We start from the raw sequence: 10650 nt of genomic DNA, 5'->3' as shown, positions 1-10650 counted from the left end.
GTCATTCAGAGTTTCGGATCGCCATATTATTCCCGGATATTGAATTGAACTAGAACGCAACGGAATAGATGAACCAGTCGGTTCCAATCATTCACGACGTAAATATTGTTACGATACGTAAGGTTTCGGGAAACAATTTACGCAGCAATTTTCAGGAAAAATAATAATACTATACAAATGTACTTTGTAATTATATATAATTATTAATTATTATATCACATTAGTAAACATCAAATTTCTTGCATTCTGATATGGCAACTCGCCATGTTGCAATTGTAAGTAATATATTATATTTGATTGCAAATTGTATATTTATAAATTCAATATTTACGATTAATTTTCGCAAAAGAACGTAATGACTTATGGATAGCATTATTGAAGTCATAATTAATAGGCAAGCAAGCGAAATTTATGAACAGAATCTTAACATTTCATATAAAAGACTTTTTATTTTATTTAAAGTTATTTGCCACGAAATTTCTTATCACAAGTTAACATTATGTGTGCAGTATTTTATGTCAACAGCATACTGTCCTAAATTACCTTTTAAATACCACGAAGTCACAAATGCATCGCAGCTATCGAAGAACAGCTTAACCAGTGTGAATTAGCTTAAAACCATAAGATTATCATTTGCTGTTTGACTTTGCTATGGCTTAACAATTAAATCATAATTTTAAGAAATGCATTAAGGAACATTTTTTAATTTATTATAATCGTTACATCGTTTGTAAATTGCTAGTGCCGGCGATAGTTGTACATCTCTAACACGCTCATACATATTTTTCCATACGCAAACTACGTGTCCACTTGCGTCTATTTTGTAAACTTTAAAAATGCATACTGTTTTAACCAGAGGAAATGCCACTGTTGCCTATTCATTAAGCGTATTGGCATGCCTTACTTTCTGCTGCTTTATATCTACAGTGTTTCTGGATTATAGAACCGATGCTAAAATAAATACCGTACGGGTGCTAGTGAAAAATGTCCCCGATTACGGTGCATCAAGAGAGAAGCACGATCTCGGATTCGTGACATTCGATTTGGAGACAAATCTAACGAACATTTTTAACTGGAACGTCAAACAATTGTTTCTCTATCTAACGGCCGAATATAAGACTCCATCGAATCAGCTGAATCAGGTTGTGCTCTGGGACAAAATTATTTTGCGTGGCGATAATGCAGTTTTGGATTTTAAAAATATGAACACCAAATATTACTTCTGGGATGATGGCAACGGTTTGAAGGATAACAAAAATATAACGCTATCCTTGTCATGGAACATTATACCTAACGCCGGCCTGCTGCCATCGGTGCAATCAACCGGAAAGCATGTATTCAAATTTCCCGCTGAGTACGCGTCATCCATTTAGAATCTTAAAATTTTGATTAGAAACATTCAATACAGCTGTATTTTAATGTACTAAAATAAAAGCCTTCATATTAAATACACAAATGTATCGATTGTGGGCCTAAATGATTACAAAATGTTGCTAAAAAGAGAGAAACTTGACAATTTACAAACAAGTCTGGGGTACATTGATACTGATACTGAACGTGAATCTATATATATATATATATAAATGTATACTACTAGAACACATTAAAATTTTACATAAACTCATAGCCGCCATCATCAAAATTACGATTGCCCACCATGGGACCGCCGGCGCCCATCTGATTCGGCTGGCCGCCCATTTGCGGACGAAACTGATTGCCAGACGTTTGATGCTGCAGCAGCTGCCGCAGGCCGGGATTGTTGTTACCCAGCATGGGACGCACCATGCGCTGCTGTTGCTGCTGCGGCACCTGTTGCTGTTGCTGCTGCAGCTGCTGTTGCAGATTGGGATTCGCAACGGGCACGCCCAGTGGCATGCGCTGCTGCTGTTGTTGCTGCTGCTGCTGCATCATATTCATTTGCATTTGCGGCTGCATCGGTATGCCGCCGGATCCATTGCCGCCGGGAGCGCCGCCCATTTGCATGTTGAGCTGCGCATATTGATTATAATGCGGCTGCTGTTGCTGCGAATTATCCTGCTGCATTTGTTGCTGCTGTTGTTGAATTTCCATGGGCGACTTGCCCTGTTGCTGCTGCTGCAACATTTGCTGCATTTGTTGCTGTGGCGGCATTTGCTGCTGCTGCTGTTGCATGTTGCCGTGCGACTGCTTCTGTTGTATCACCTTGCGCAAACGTTCCACAAACATGGACTGATTGTTGGGTATGAAACCCAGAAAGGCATTGCGATCAGCCGTATATAACAGGATGAGTACCTTAATATCGCAGGCGGGCGCATTATGCAGCGCCGAGAAGTGCACGCAGCCTGCAAAGCCAGAGGTCATCATTTTAGCCAGCGAATCGAGCGCTTCGCCGGGCGTTGGGCGAAACACGACCATTTTGGAATCTTTGAGAAACTGACCGCCAATGTTGCCCACCAGATGTTTAGGCATTAGCTGCATCAATAGCTTCGGCGGCCAATTGTCAGCCTTGATTTCGGGCTCGCCATCCTTGATATTGGTGCAGACCGTGCACTGCAGTGAATGAGGTATTTTTTGCTGATCGTTTTTGATCTTCTCCGACCATTCGAGCACCCCGGTCCAGATCTTTTCCCGCAGCGATGATTGCTCCTGTGGCTGTTGCTGCTGTTGTTGTTGTTGCTGCTGTTGTTGTTGCTGTTGTTGTTGTTGTTGCTGCTGCTGTTGCTGCTGCTGTAGCTGTTGTTGCTGGGCCTGCTGTTGCTGCTGCGGGGGAGCCTGTTGCTGCAGCGCGGGCACATTAGCAGCACTGGAGACATTAGGCAACATGTTGGCATTGGCATTGGCATTAACCTGTTGCTGTGGATGCTGCTGCTGTTGCTGCTGTTGTTGTTGTTGTTGTTGCTGTGCAAGCTGCTGTTGCAGCTGATTGAAATGCTGCTGATTTAACATTTGCAATCTTTGCTGCTGCTGCTGCTGCTGCAATTGTTGCTGTAGCGAGTTCACCGTTTGATTGGGCGGCGCATTGATCCGTGAAATCAGCGCTGAATTGGGATTCTGGTTTTGCTGCAGCGGCATATTGTTGCCAGCTGTTTGCATGAAGGCCGGCCGCTGACCGGGCTGATTTGGATACATCCAGCGATTCTGGCCGGGCACAACATTTTGCTGAAAGTTTGCATTCTGCATTTGATTGGGCACAAATTGTTGTTGTTGTTGTTGCTGTTGTTGTTGCTGCTGCTGTTGCTGTTGCAGCAGTTGCTGTTGTTGCTGTGCGTTCATGAGGCCTGTTTGCGTGCCAGCGCCAGACTGCTGTGCCTGTTGTTGCTGTTGTATGGAGTTCATGTTCATGACCTGCTGCTGCTGCTGTGGTGCACCACCTGGCTGCTGCTGCACTGGAGTCGTGTCCATGGGCATGTTTTGAACTTGAGAAGACTGCTGGCCATTTGGATTATTGTTCATTGCCTGCACGGATGCTACTTGTTGCTGGGGTGCCCCCATTTGATGCTGTGCAGCCGTTGTGCCCACCACGGCCATGCTGTTCGGACTGGGCGCACGCTCCTTCAGGCTGTAACCCTTAAGCAGCACCAAATGGCGAATATTCTTGGCATAGTTTTTGGTCGTTATGGGCTGATCGCCGTCGGCCTTCATGAACAGCTTGAAAAGCACCGGCATTTTGCGTGGCGCAATGATGGATAAATTAATTTTGCGTTCATTAAATAGTGCCGCCAGCTGCTCGCAGGATTTGCCCTTGTATTTCCACAATTCATTTACGGACATCTGATACGGTGGACTGTTGCATATCAATATGCAGTGGCGCTGCAGATTCGCCTGTTCCAGTATGTGGCGCTGCTCGTTGATCTCATCGAAGCAACCATGAGCAGCAGCAAAGCCCTCGGCCATGTGGGCATGCGACTCCATGCCGCCACCGACCAAGGGCAGACGCTCAATTGTCTCAATGACTTTCTGAGGCTGAACAAAGGGGCCATAAGTGGTACAAACGGGCTCCAGGAGATTCGAGGCAGTGCGGTATGTGACAATGCCGTAGAGCGTTGCATATCGTTCGGCAATTAGGAATTCGCGTTCATCAATGGAGCCTTGTGTAAAGTGCTCCAGGGTGGGAAGAACGTAGTTTGTTTTCAGCTCGTTTAGGTAGGCTCCATTGATAGCAGTGTTTTCTATAACGAACACCACATCGGCCAACGTCAGCTGATCCACTTCCATATTGCTTACGCGACCAAAAAGCGGCTATTTGGGTGAAATTAAAAAACGTTTACTACGGATTTAACTTTCCTCTTAGCCCATATCGACACTTTTTGTTCATCTATCGATAGGTTTGCCATACTTGGTACGTGCGTTAAATTAGTGATGTGCATCAAATTAGTGACCATCTACTTGAGCTCTAATATCTTTTCTCAGGGACAATGGCACTTAATGCAAGATACAGCATTTTGTAGATACAGGCTTTAAGAAGATATAAGCATATAAGCAGATGGTTGGTACTGTTTTTGAGAAAATTATTTGATTCTAAACGAACCTCATATAGTTGATTGATAAGGTCTATCGAACTGCTAGTTCTTACGCGAATTGAACCACTCTTTGGATGCAGTGTTGAACAATTTGATACAGTTTGAGCGGGATTACATCAATTGGATAAATTGGACAAAATCAAGTTATATGAGAAGTATCCAGTCAAAGTATATGCAATTTTTGAGAAAATCTCATTTTTAATTCATGTTACTCATATGGCAACACAAAAAAAAAAAAAGTTCCCTAATATGGTTTTTTAAAAATAAGGTGGCAATATTTGATAATATTTGCAAATATATTTATCTATTTTCACAAAAAATACCACAAACTGTACGGCAGCTGTGCATTTAGAGCTGGATTTATAAATTATTTTGTTTTTTTTTTTTTTGTTATTAAATTCAACGATACAGTTATTGAAAAAATTACATGTTTCTACAACTTGCTGGTAATATTTATTTAATATTTTTTACATTGAAATGGTCGCAATATTTTCTTGTAACGGTGTTTAACAAAAAAGAGTGGCAATATTTGAAAGTAGGCCTCAACACTTCGAACTGAGCCACGGAAATGTAAAGACAGCATGCGTGTGATGTATTTGACCACTTAATCAAAATGTCTCAACATCCATTAAACAAAAAGAGTATTAGCTTAATTAAGAAGCAACAACCAAAAATACGTAATCAGCAAAAGGCTCGGCAGACACAAAATAGAAATGGGGCCGCAGTTTCAGGTCCTAAAGGATGAGGTGGTAAAATTAAGGGTGAGACAGCCGGTGCAGATGCCAAATTTATTTCCAAAGATCTAGACGAAAAATCATTTGAGACGTGTTTCACACTTTTAGCTAAATCCGTGCTTCCTCGGTAGAAATGAGTGGATCCAGTTCCAGATCCAAGTTCAATTGATGCCACCATCGCTGATTAGGCGCCCGTTCTAGTTCCCTTAAAAAGTTCAGCAGTGAATCAGTTATCGCATTAGTTATCGATTTTTATTAAAAACAAGCCAATTCAACTCTTAGTTTTGCCTGGTTGTTAACGAGGGAATAGTAAAGTATAAATTGTAATTTATATTATTTGAGACAATTTATGTACATACTGTGAGCGAGGCGATATGTCCGATGAAAGCGATTCAATAGGTGACAACGAAATCGATCCAATGGAGAACCAAAACATAATACCCCTCTTACCAAGCTACAAGCGTCAGAGCTACGTTTGGGGTTTCTTTAGTCCAGTGCCTGACCATTCGGACGTATTTAGGTGTAAGGTGTGCAGCGAAACGTTTGGCAACCGTACGCCCATTCTAAGCCGACATTTACAAACAGCGCACGGCATCACGGAGGTGATAAATCCCTTAATGATCTAGTCCATTTATTTAATTACGTTCTATTGGAAAGCAGCATCAAGAGGATGCCGTCAAAAAGGGTCGACCCAATCGCAGTTTCGTTTGGAACTTTTGCACCAAGCTGGATGATAAGCGCGCCCTATGTCATATATGCAAAAAAGTGTTGTATTTCGGTGGCGGCAACACCTCTAACATAACAAAACATTTGAGACGCATGCATGCCGAAAAACTGGAGGAGGTGGTAAGCATTCACAAGAATAACCAAAAGATTATTTTCCTAAAAAACTGTATGGTTTATAGGCAAAGCATATGCCTCGCAATGTGCGTTGGGCCATGGAACAGTCGGTCAAAAAGGAGCGCAGGGGTTCGAGCTATGTGTGGAATTACTGTGAAAAATTGACCAAAAACACGGTGCTCTGCAAGTTATGTAATCGACGTATGCGATTCCATGGCACGGCTAATGTTATAACGCACTTGCAACGTCGGCATGACATAATGGATGAAACGACGCCGGTGAAGATCGAAGCGCCCGATAAGGTACAGGAGGCAGCCACATCCAGTACTAATGAGAATCCTATGTTGCGCACCTGTCGCAGGACCAGCCTCAGCGGCAGCCTTGTTTGGAGATACATCACACGCATTTCGGATGATACCGTACGCTGTCGAGTTTGCCTCAAGAACTTATCATATCAAGGCACTAGCAATCTGCAGCGGCATCTGCATCGTATGCACAACATTGCGTGGAACGGACAAGAACCAATTGGCTTGATCAAAGTGGAAGGACATCAATCGGATGATAATTCATTTTTCTCCTTTTGCGAAACCACCAGCGATCCCAATATCTGGAAGTGCCAGATGTGTGACGAGCACTTTGAGCACAATGAGAACCTGGAGGAGATCATAAGCAAGCATATGATTAAGATTCACAGCGCTGCCATGCGTGGAGAGGCGACTGAAGTACGTGAGAACCCACTTGTTATACTCGTTATAATATACTTGAGCATTATCAACAGCTATGTTCGCCTGTCTGTTTCCAGTCAAACTTGTTGCTCAGCTTCTATCATATACTTATAATTTACCAATTCGTTTTTTGCTTAGGACTACGAAGATGATGAGGAAGAGGAGTTTGCCGCCATCTATACCGAAGTTGTTGCTGAAGACAGCAATGCGGCAGCCGCTGCTGTTAGTGCGGGAGATGCAACCGAGCAAGCGGAACTAACAAGCGCCCTTGCTGAGGATGCGCTTTATGATGACCTAATTGAAATCGAGGAAGATGTGCACCCCGTTGACGAGGTTGGCGAACATTTAATTGAAAATAGCTTTCATGCAGATGCATTGTTTGCGCAGTCCGGCGAAAACGTTGTTTCGGATTATAGCAATGACAGCACCGACGCTCAGCTAGTGACTACAACCATACAGGCTGAGGATACACCGCTAATGCGTGAGCTGAAGGAGGATCTGTTGCGTCAGCAGGCAATGTATTTCAGTGAAAAGGCCGGTTTCTATCGTATGCAAAAGTTTCTCGTGGCGCAACAGGTGCGTAAAGAGCGATTGGAAATTGAGAAGCTCAAGGCCGGCCGGGAGCAACGGTATCCAGATAGCTAATATCTCAAACAGAGCCTTGTACACGATCCTACTTATGCAAATTTAAGCACCTTTCTTTTAATCGTTAAGTGTAATGTAATTGTAATTCAAGTTGTTACATAGACCGCCATCTACTATCATTATTGTTTAATCATAAATAACAAAATAATTCTGTGTTCATGCTTTTTAGTTGCCTTCAACAACATTCATGTCAAGTAAAAGCTTCTTGGTCTGCAGATCAATTAATCGCCGTTTGGCTCTGGCCAGCTCGGCCATTTCATTGTAATATATTGTTTCCGCTTTTAGCTTCTCATCCAGTTGGGTCGTTGTCTCACCAAGTGAATTTGTGTCGTTTTGGTGATCCATCGAATGGGCCATATTCGATGGTTCCTCATCACAATGTCGGGATACCATCACGTCCGAATTGTCCACCACGTATTCGTAGAAAGGTCCCTGAAGTGAAACCGAAGTAAACTAATATCAAAATTTGCATTTGCATTCGCAGCGTATTCGAGCATATGTTTTGCCTATGCCTACCTCATCTTCCATGTGATCCGTGACCTTCTCAATGATGCTATCCACATCGTCAAAGTCGACCTTTTCCAATGGATCCAATTGCCTACGCTCCTCAGCTTGCATTATCTCCTTTTTGGGTGATATTAGGCTGTGTTGCGAGTAGCTGAGGTTTTTGGATAAATTATGATGACGCCGGATGATGTGCCGCATCAAATTGGACGACGAGTGTTTCGAGGATAATGTTTTGCTGCAGTGCTTGCATTTGGCCATAAACTCGGATATGCGCACAAAGTGCGCCCACAGCTTATTATTTTTGCCAATCACTTTATTGCGTTCGGCATGATGATGTTGCTCCTGGCGCACCTGGTTGTCAATGATGGTGCGCACCGCCGTTTTTGTTTCCCGCTCTCCCAGATTGGCCTCCATGTGTACATCTGGTTCCGGATCTGGTGCATTCAATTCCTCCCTTAGCTCCGCTAGCATTTTACCCTCGTCACCGGCAAATATTGCTCGCGCCAACTGTTTGTGGTTCCTGATTAAGTGGCGCGTCAAATTGGAAGAAGTGTGTTTGGATGAGAGGGTCTTGTCGCAGTGCTTACATTGCACAATATATTCGGTTAGCCGGTGAAAATGTGACAGCGCTTTGGCATTTCGGCCAACCATGATTACATTTGATGTTTGTTATTTTGATTATTTCTCATACGCGCACAATCAACACAATTATGTTGCTCCGAGTTGGCTTGGGTTAAATTTTTCTAGTTCATGTACAGTAGGGATGTCAGAAGTTCAGCGACTTATCGATTATTTTCAAATATCGAACGAGTGTTGAAGTGTGCTGTCACTGGTTCGTATTAAAAAAAACTAGTGAATGCATAAATTAATGTTGTATCGATTACGTAAAGTGGACAGTTATAAGGCCAAAATGCAACTCTGCAAAAAGTGCTGCCCATCGCTGTCAGTCGATAACCTAAAAATTTTTTGACACGAGGTTGTGCGTGTCTTTTCCTTTCTTTCTCGCTTTTTACTCGAACATGGGTGAGTCGTCGGCTAGTGCAAATTGTGTTAAAATATCAAGAAAATCGACTGTGAAATGCATGAAAACAACATAAATGTGCGCAGAATACGTGTCAGCTAACAGTGCACATGTGCAGCATATAACGAACATGATATTTAGCTAACATTTGTGCATTTAAAGATTGTGCAGCAGGCAGCACCGCGTGTTGAGGTTTTCTTGATATTTCGACGGGGTTCGCTATGAATTCCGAATTTTTTAATTGTGTGCATTTTCCTTTGCATAATTTAAGGTATTAGCCGTGATAGTGCACACAAGCGTCGCGCCACTGGTGGCAAGCGCAAGTCGCTCCGCAAGAAGCGCAAGTTCGAGTTGGGTCGTCCCGCTGCCAACACCAAGGTGAGTTTTATACCTGTCCGAGCGCCCGCCGCCATTGTTGTTTTAACACAACAAATTATCATAAAATGATGTTAACGCGTGTCAACTGCAAACGCACTCGACTTGTTCGAGGGCAACTATCTTTGATGATCAAAAAGCATTATGTTCGGACTACTGATTGCAAATTAAATAACAAAGTTGATTTTTTATTTGGCAACTTTTGCTAATATCTGGCAACTCTGGTTATAAATATTTGCAGCTTGGTGGTGCTCGCGTGCACAAGGTGCGCACCCGTGGTGGCAACACCAAATTGCGCGCCCTGCGACTGGAGACAGGCAATTTCGCCTGGGCTTCTGAGGGTGTTGCACGCAAGACGCGTATCGCCGATGTTGTCTACAATGCGTCCAACAATGAGCTGGTGCGTACCAAGACGCTGGTGAAGAACAGCATTGTGGTCATCGATGCGACGCCATTCCGTCAATGGTACGAATCACACTATGTGCTGCCCCTTGGTCGCAAGCGTAATCCCAAGCACGTGCAGAAGGAGGATGAGAACGATGTGCTCACCAAGAAGCGCAGTGACAAGGTCATGAAGAAGTACCTCGAGCGTCAAAAGTACGGCAAAGTGGAGCAGGCTGTGGAGGATCAGTTCACCTCTGGTCGCATCTTGGGTACGTATTCTGGATAGACAGCTAACTTTGACTGCCCTTCAATGATGTAAAAACCCTAGCGATCCAACTAATTTATTGCATCAATCTTGTTTTAAGTGAGATGCAAGCCAGTTGGGCGTGAATCACGCTTGTCATAGTTACTCTGAGATCTCTTAGATTATTATTTGATTTGTAATATTATCTACAGTATTTTAATGCATTTCTTATTCTATTTATCTAAACAGCTTGCATTTCATCCCGCCCCGGCCAGTGCGGTCGCTCCGATGGCTACATTCTGGAAGGCAAGGAATTGGAATTCTACCTTAAGAAGATCAAGTCTAAGAAATAAACGCACTAGATAAGAATGCAAACTGACAACTGATTTGCAAACAAAAAACAAATAAAACGGCTTGTTTTTTTATAAGAAGAACATATTACATATTTTACTCCATCGATTGTGTATGCGTGTGTGCATTCTGCATAAAACTATGTAAAATAGTTGTTTATAATTTTTAATTGGTATTAAAAAAAAAACAAACAAAAGTGGAATAGATAATGATACCGCCTAGAGTTGCGCTTCGTGCTATATTCATTGTATATATAATAGTGCTCGGTGGGTTTCTAAGATATTAACTTGAATATTTTTTGTATTTACCAATATTTCTCTGGGTT

At 42.8% G+C, this 10650-nt stretch overlaps 5 protein-coding genes and 1 non-coding gene across 8 annotated transcripts; 4 read left to right on the top strand and 2 right to left on the bottom strand.

The window, feature by feature from the left end:
• Positions 1-786: 786 nt before the first annotated feature.
• Positions 787-1456, top strand: LOC115764926 (signal peptidase complex subunit 3). The gene has a single exon (XM_030708236.1). The coding sequence runs from the start codon at positions 837-839 to the stop codon at positions 1371-1373; it is 537 nt and encodes a 178-aa protein (XP_030564096.1). The 5' UTR covers positions 787-836; the 3' UTR covers positions 1374-1456.
• A 73-nt stretch (positions 1457-1529) lies between these two features.
• On the bottom strand, positions 1530-4274 carry LOC115764927 (mediator of RNA polymerase II transcription subunit 25). Its single transcript, XM_030708237.1, has 2 exons — positions 2752-4274; positions 1530-2703 (listed from the first exon to the last, which is right to left on the bottom strand). The coding sequence occupies exons 1-2, from the start codon at positions 4192-4194 to the stop codon at positions 1612-1614; spliced, it is 2535 nt and encodes an 844-aa protein (XP_030564097.1). The 5' UTR covers positions 4195-4274; the 3' UTR covers positions 1530-1611.
• Positions 4275-5509: 1235 nt separating this feature from the next.
• On the top strand, positions 5510-7465 carry LOC115764861. Of its 2 annotated transcripts, XM_030708136.1 has the most exons (5): positions 5510-5835; positions 5894-6079; positions 6139-6795; positions 6937-7131; positions 7186-7465. In XM_030708136.1, the coding sequence occupies exons 1-5, from the start codon at positions 5608-5610 to the stop codon at positions 7441-7443; spliced, it is 1524 nt and encodes a 507-aa protein (XP_030563996.1). In that variant the 5' UTR covers positions 5510-5607; the 3' UTR covers positions 7444-7465. The 2 variants fall into 2 exon arrangements, with proteins under 2 accessions (XP_030563996.1, XP_030563995.1); XM_030708135.1 differs by having other exon boundaries at positions 6937-7465.
• A 132-nt stretch (positions 7466-7597) lies between these two features.
• LOC115764862 lies at positions 7598-8700 on the bottom strand. Of its 2 annotated transcripts, none has more exons than XM_030708138.1 (2): positions 7960-8700; positions 7598-7896 (listed from the first exon to the last, which is right to left on the bottom strand). In XM_030708138.1, the coding sequence occupies exons 1-2, from the start codon at positions 8599-8601 to the stop codon at positions 7609-7611; spliced, it is 930 nt and encodes a 309-aa protein (XP_030563998.1). In that variant the 5' UTR covers positions 8602-8700; the 3' UTR covers positions 7598-7608. The 2 variants fall into 2 exon arrangements, with proteins under 2 accessions (XP_030563998.1, XP_030563999.1); XM_030708139.1 differs by having other exon boundaries at positions 7598-7875; positions 7960-8699.
• Positions 8701-8954: 254 nt separating this feature from the next.
• LOC115764863 (40S ribosomal protein S8) lies at positions 8955-10410 on the top strand. Its single transcript, XM_030708140.1, has 4 exons — positions 8955-8973; positions 9243-9349; positions 9588-9999; positions 10224-10410. The coding sequence occupies exons 1-4, from the start codon at positions 8970-8972 to the stop codon at positions 10325-10327; spliced, it is 627 nt and encodes a 208-aa protein (XP_030564000.1). The 5' UTR covers positions 8955-8969; the 3' UTR covers positions 10328-10410.
• Positions 10101-10147, top strand: LOC115765082. Its single transcript, XR_004018070.1, has one exon. It is a non-coding gene; the product is annotated as a small nucleolar RNA R442 (small nucleolar RNA).
• Positions 10411-10650: the final 240 nt, after the last annotated feature.

The sequence above is a fragment of the Drosophila novamexicana genome, unplaced genomic scaffold (genome assembly GCF_003285875.2).
Source record: "Drosophila novamexicana strain 15010-1031.04,08,12 unplaced genomic scaffold, DnovRS2.1 tig00000877-arrow-arrow-pilon, whole genome shotgun sequence".
Lineage (NCBI taxonomy): Eukaryota > Metazoa > Arthropoda > Insecta > Diptera > Drosophilidae > Drosophila > Drosophila novamexicana.
This window is presented reverse-complemented; position numbering and strand designations above follow the sequence as displayed.

Coding starts and splice junctions, on each gene's coding strand:
- LOC115764861 (XM_030708135.1), top strand. CDS start 5,608: ATGTCCGATGAAAGCGATTCAATAGGTGACAACGAAATCGATCCAATG. Junction 5,836..5,893: donor CAGCGCACGGCATCACGGAG/GTGATAAATCCC, acceptor ATTGGAAAGCAG/CATCAAGAGGATGCCGTCAA. Junction 6,080..6,138: donor CCGAAAAACTGGAGGAGGTG/GTAAGCATTCAC, acceptor TATGGTTTATAG/GCAAAGCATATGCCTCGCAA.
- LOC115764927 (XM_030708237.1), bottom strand. CDS start 4,194: ATGGAAGTGGATCAGCTGACGTTGGCCGATGTGGTGTTCGTTATAGAA. Junction 2,704..2,751: donor TGCCCGCGCTGCAGCAACAG/GCTCCCCCGCAG, acceptor CAGCTACAGCAG/CAGCAACAGCAGCAGCAACA.
- LOC115764926 (XM_030708236.1), top strand. CDS start 837: ATGCATACTGTTTTAACCAGAGGAAATGCCACTGTTGCCTATTCATTA.
- LOC115764863 (XM_030708140.1), top strand. Junction 9,350..9,587: donor GTCCCGCTGCCAACACCAAG/GTGAGTTTTATA, acceptor AAATATTTGCAG/CTTGGTGGTGCTCGCGTGCA. Junction 10,000..10,223: donor CACCTCTGGTCGCATCTTGG/GTACGTATTCTG, acceptor TTATCTAAACAG/CTTGCATTTCATCCCGCCCC.
- LOC115764862 (XM_030708138.1), bottom strand. CDS start 8,601: ATGGTTGGCCGAAATGCCAAAGCGCTGTCACATTTTCACCGGCTAACC. Junction 7,897..7,959: donor CGGATCACATGGAAGATGAG/GTAGGCATAGGC, acceptor TTTTGATATTAG/TTTACTTCGGTTTCACTTCA.